General features: G+C 40.1%; 1 protein-coding gene across 2 annotated transcripts in view; it reads left to right on the forward strand.

The window, feature by feature from the left end:
- Nucleotides 1-5,657, forward strand: part of GUCY1B3 (guanylate cyclase 1, soluble, beta 3) — a 63,034-nt gene that overhangs the window by 42,319 nt on the left and 15,058 nt on the right. For both annotated transcript variants that reach the window (XM_010852514.1, XM_010852515.1), the window contains exons 5-7: nt 2,539-2,769; nt 3,194-3,310; nt 4,032-4,165. In XM_010852514.1, coding sequence (XP_010850816.1) covers nt 2,539-2,769; nt 3,194-3,310; nt 4,032-4,165 — 482 coding nt within the window. The remainder of the gene's footprint in view (nt 1-2,538; nt 2,770-3,193; nt 3,311-4,031; nt 4,166-5,657) is intronic.

Below are 5,657 nucleotides of genomic sequence, written 5' to 3' on the forward strand. Positions count from 1 at the left end.
CATCATGATTATCTGGGTCATGAAGATCTTTTTTGTACAGTTTTTCTGTGTATTCTTGCCACCTCTTCTTAATATCTTCTGCTTCTGTTAGGTCCATACCATTTCTGTTCTTTATCGAGCCCATCTTTGCATGAAATGTTCCCTTGGTGTCTCTAAGTTTCTTGAAGAGATCTCTAGTCTTTCCCATTCTGTTGTTTTCCTCTATTTCTTTGTATTGATCACTGAGGAAGGCTTTCTTACCTCTTCTTGCTATTCTTTGGAACTCTGCATTCAGATGTTTATATCTTTCCTTTTCTCCTTTGCTTTTTGCTTCTCTTCTTTTCACAGCTATTTGTAAGGCCTCCCCAGACAGCCATTTTGCTTTTTTGCATTGAATGTTTAGAATTAGTTTTAACTACTTAGAAATACATTTTCTTATGAAAGAACAAACAATCCCATTACTTTTCTGATAAAGAAACACACACACTCACACAACACACACACAGAGTCTTACATATCAATGTATACTATTAAAAGTTTTTGGCGGTTATAATATTTATAATATCTTTTCTTGCTGTGATGTTATTAGAACAAAAAGAATACAGCATGCAATTTAACTCAGCAATTCTAAAATTGCTCATGAATACAAGTATCATGCAAGTGTATGCTCCTTGGTTTTTGTCTTGTCACAACAAAGATTTGGAGTGACGACCATTAAAGCCCCCACCGTGTGTCACAGCTCTTGGGTCTTGGACAGACCATGTTATGGTTCTCAGGTCCTAATGGACCGTCTTACAGCTCTATTTTATTTAGAAGACAGCAGGAAATCCATCTTTGAGGCGTGAGGGCACATTGATCCAAAGATGCAAAGAGAAGAGCACCCTAGCGCGCAGGAGAGAGAGTGAGAGCTCTTTGGCTCCTCTTTTTACATGTTTCTTTCTTCCCCCTGGGCCTGCCCTATGCAAATTGGGCTTAGTCAGGAGTGCTGTTCTACCTGAAGTCCTCACTCCGGTCCTCGGACCTCCCTTTGACCTTCCTCTGTTTTATTTTCGCGGGCTTTTCTCTTCCTTGTCTTTTAGACACCGCCATTTTGGACTCCTTTTCCTTATTCTAACTACCTAACATTCCCCCCCTCAAGAGATGGGAGGCCTAATTCTTTGGGAATAGGGGCATCGAGGTCTCTCTGGTTACTTCCTGCTGAACTGGGATGGCGAAGGGTATTGGGCCTCCCCCTCTTGCTAGTCTTATGCCTCAGAGTCCTTATAGCGGCGTCCATCTAAGGGTGAGTGATAGTTTCCGTGGTCGGCTGTAGTTTTATTTCTTTGTTGAACTGGCACTGCATCTTGTAGCTTGTTGACCTTAACTGGAGGTCTTCTGGAATATGAGACTGAGCCGCGTGAGCTTTCTGCTGAGTTCATTTTTCACTGTCCCAGTTTCCAACACGATGGGCCTTCCCCTGCACTGGGTTTTCTTCACGTTCTGCTTCTACTGCGGGAGCTTCACTGAGTTGGGCTCCTGCTGTGCTTGGCCTCTTCTGCGCGGAGGTTGTTTCCGCCAGGTTAAATCTGAGTCACGGCACCATAGATGTCACGCGAGTGTATGCTCCTCGGTTTTTGTCTCGTCACAACAAAGATTTGGAGTGACGGACATTAAAGCCCCACTCGGTGTGTCACAGCTCTCGGGTCTTGGACAGTCCGTGTTATAGCTCTCAGGTCTCGAACGGACCCTGTTATAGCTCTTAGACAAATCAGTGTTACAGCTCTATTTTATTTAGAAGATAGCAGGAAATCCATCTTCAAGGCGTGAGGGCACATTGACCCAAAGACATGAAGAGAAGAGCACCCCAGCACGCAGGAGAGAGAGCGAGCGTTATTTTTTAAATAAGAGAGTTTCACTCATAATCAGGATTACTCCCATAAAATAAACTTATAGACTTAGAATTAAATCAAAGAATATAATTTGAGGAGGGGGATTTTTATGCTTATTGTCAATCTATCCTTCAGAAAGATTAATCAAACTACCCTTCCATTAGTGATGTATGAAATGACTCTTTTTTTCTGTGTCCTACCTAATATGGCACTGTAGTTTTATATACTTGCCAGTTGATAGATAAAAAAGACATCACATATATTTTAAGATATGTATTTCTATCATTTAGTTTTCCTCTGTTTCCACACAGCATTTTTTATCATATTAAACAGTACTGCTCTGTCTGATGTGTACGTCATTTACCATAAGTGTGTGCCTGGCTTGAGGGGACACTGAGCCTATGGGGACAGGGGGTGCTTTACTCCAGATTCTACCGAAGATGCTGCATGGACCACTAGGGGACTCGTACCAGATTTGCAGTTTTACTGTGAATAATTATTGTCTTCAAATTTCCTAAGTCAGTATCCAAATATAGTTTTCTATATTAGGCATATATAGTATTTGCATATTTTAAATCTTTAAAATTAACCTTCTAAATGTGGTTTTCATTACCAATTTCTTAGGTATTTAAATATTGTAACCAAATGGAAATGCCAGACAGTTAACACCATTTATCTCTTTGGCATCCAGGTTATTCAACAAAGAAATGAAGAATGTGATCATACTCAATTTTTGATTGAAGAAAAAGAGTCAAAAGAAGAGGATTTTTATGAAGATCTTGACAGATTTGAAGAAAACGGTACCCAGGAATCACGCATCAGCCCGTATACGTTCTGCAAAGCCTTTCCCTTTCACATCATATTTGACAGGGATCTTGTGGTCACTCAGTGTGGCAATGCCATCTACAGAGTCCTTCCCCAGGTAAAGGAGATTACATTCCCTGGGAATGCTACTGTTATACATGGCCACTGATTCACTCAACCTCTGTTTATCTGTCAGGGAACATGGAGCACTTGATACATCACAGAAGTGCTATAACTGTAAACTCAGTATGTTTGAGCATACTGCAACTTTGCCTGGGACAGCTACTTTTTTTTCCCTCTCTTTTAATCACAAGAGCAGTGGGGGAATTTTGCAGGAATAGTGGTCTTGTTTTCATGAGAAAATGACTTTTCAGTAACAATCAGCTTTCACTTAATTTACTCATCATTGAGCAAATAGTCACTGTTTATCTGCTGTCTGAAAATAATGTTCAAAATCAATTGACACTTTTAGGCAAAAGAAAGGAATTTAAAATACACCAAAGTGCTAATTAAGTGCCCTTTTCTTTTCATCTACATTTTAGCTCCAGCCTGGGAACTGCAGCCTCCTGTCTGTCTTCTCCCTGGTCCGTCCTCACATTGACATCAGTTTCCATGGAATCCTCTCACACATCAATACAGTCTTCGTGTTGAGAAGCAAGGTAATCAAGATGTTATTTCACTCAATATGAGGAAGTAAGGTTTGTTACAGGTTAGAAATGTTCCACAGGGATAATTAGCTACAAAAACATTCTGTGAGATTCAGAAGGTGTAGAGAGAGCAAAACCAGACCCCGAAGGGAGTCCTGTTTCAAAAGCAATGGTGCTAAATTGGGGGTTGTCTGAGGAGCAGTGGGATTCTAGTCATGGATTAAAATGAACAGAAGTGAATTTTGAAAATGCCTTGCCTGGATGGGCCAGTCACACATCAGTGGACCAGTCATGCTTAGTTGCTCAGTTGTATCCATCTGTTTGTGACCCCAGTGGACAGTAGCCTGCCAGGCTCCTCTATGGGACTTTTCAGACAAGAAGAGTAGAGTGGGTTGCTATGTCCTTCTCCAGGGGATCTTCCTAACCCAGTGATCAAACCCAGGTCTCCCACATTGCAGACTGATTCTTTACCATCTGCTCCATGGAAAATCAGAAATGAGTCACGGAAGCTTTCCACAAGGATGTCAAAGTAGCAAAGCTCCTGTCTTCGTGGGTTCAGTTTGCATTTCTGCAGTGATGTCAGGTTGTCTGGTTGTTACCTGGCAGACTCTGGTGAAAGGCCTCTTCCGTTCTGCCTGGTTTCCTGTTCTCCCTTATGGTTTGGTGGGAATGAGGTCCCTGTGCCCTTCTTGGGAGAGATGCCCGTGTTGCCTGTGTGTCTTGCCTTTTCCAGGAAGGGTTGTTGGATGTAGAGAAATCAGAGTGTGAGGATGAGCTGACGGGCACTGAAATCAGCTGCTTACGGCTCAAGGGTCAGATGATCTACTTGCCCGAAGCAGACAGCATACTTTTCCTGTGCTCACCAAGGTAATCACTTTTAGATGAATTATAATGGATATAAGCACCCATCTTTTGCTAAAAGGAAATTCAGTAACATTTTATTCAATTGTTTCTACAAAGTACACTTAGATTTTACAACTCTTCTTAGACAAGGAGAATTATCCTTATTCTCTCTATAACAAGGATAAATTCTTTGAACTTGTATAGTAACTCAGAAGAAATTATGTATTCTCTTTTATTTGCCACATCTTAATCAATCTGTTGAGTGTTTATGCCTTTAGGTCAGAGGATATGTAATCTGAAGTTGGCTAATTCTGTAGTTTTGTACCTTCCAGAGAGGCATCATGGAGAAAACAAGTCTACAAAGCATTTATTAATAATGCGATGGCATAAATACACAGGTGTATTTGGCACCAAGAAATTACTTTTCTAATGATTTCTGGATTTAAACTATTTTATGTTAAAAACATTTTTCTATTTTAACTGAGATGCACTATGCACGATGCAGTATTAAGTTAAAATTTATGTGAATTATGTGACATAGTAAACATCAGAGGGAAGTACAACTGTAGGCTGGTATTTTTATAGTTTGACAAAGCACTTTTCTAAAAGATGCGTGGGAATTCAGAGTAAGTAATGTGTGTTTAAATTTATGTTAGAACAGTAGAAATAGATAATTACAAAATTTGTTTTTAGGTAATATTTTGTACATTTTTAATTTGTATAGCCAAAATGTATGCATATTATTTAGTAACAGTTGACAAAGCATGTTTTGGAGGGCTATTGATCAAAAATTTGTTTATTTTATTTTTTTAAAATTTTATTTTATTTTTAAACTTTACAATATTGTATTGGTTTTGCCAAATATCGAAATGAATCTGCCACAGGATGTGTTCCCCATCCTGAACCCTCCTCCCTCCTCCCTCCCCATACCATCCCTCTGGGTCATCCCAGTGCACCAGCCCCAAGCATCCAGTATCGTGCATCGAACCTGGACTGGCAACTCGTTTCATATATGATATTATACATATTTCAATGCCATTCTCCCAAATCATCCCACCCTCTCCCTCTCCCACAGTGTCCAAAAGACTGTTCTATACATCAGTGTCTCTTTTGCTGTCTCGTACACAGGGTTATTGTTACCATCTTTCTAAATTCCATATATATGCATTAGTATACTGTATTGGTGTTTTTCCTTCTGGCTTACTTCACTCTGTATAATAGGCTCCAGTTTCATCCACCTCATTAGAACTGATTCAAATGTATTCTTTTTAATGGCTGAGTAATACTCCATTGTGTATATGTACCACAGCTGTCTTATCCATTCATCTGCTGATGGACATCTAGGTTGCTTCCATGTCCTGGCTATTATAAACAGTACTGTGATGAACATTGGGGTACACGTGTCTCTTTCCCTTCTGGTTTCCTCAGTGTGTATGCCCAGCAGTGGGATTGCTGGATCATAAGGCAGTTCTATTCCAGTTTTTTAAGGAATCTCCACACTGTTCTCCATAGTGGC

Source organism: Bison bison, unplaced genomic scaffold (assembly GCF_000754665.1).
Source record: "Bison bison bison isolate TAMUID 2011002044 unplaced genomic scaffold, Bison_UMD1.0 scf7180017864312, whole genome shotgun sequence".
NCBI classification, from domain to species: domain Eukaryota; kingdom Metazoa; phylum Chordata; class Mammalia; order Artiodactyla; family Bovidae; genus Bison; species Bison bison.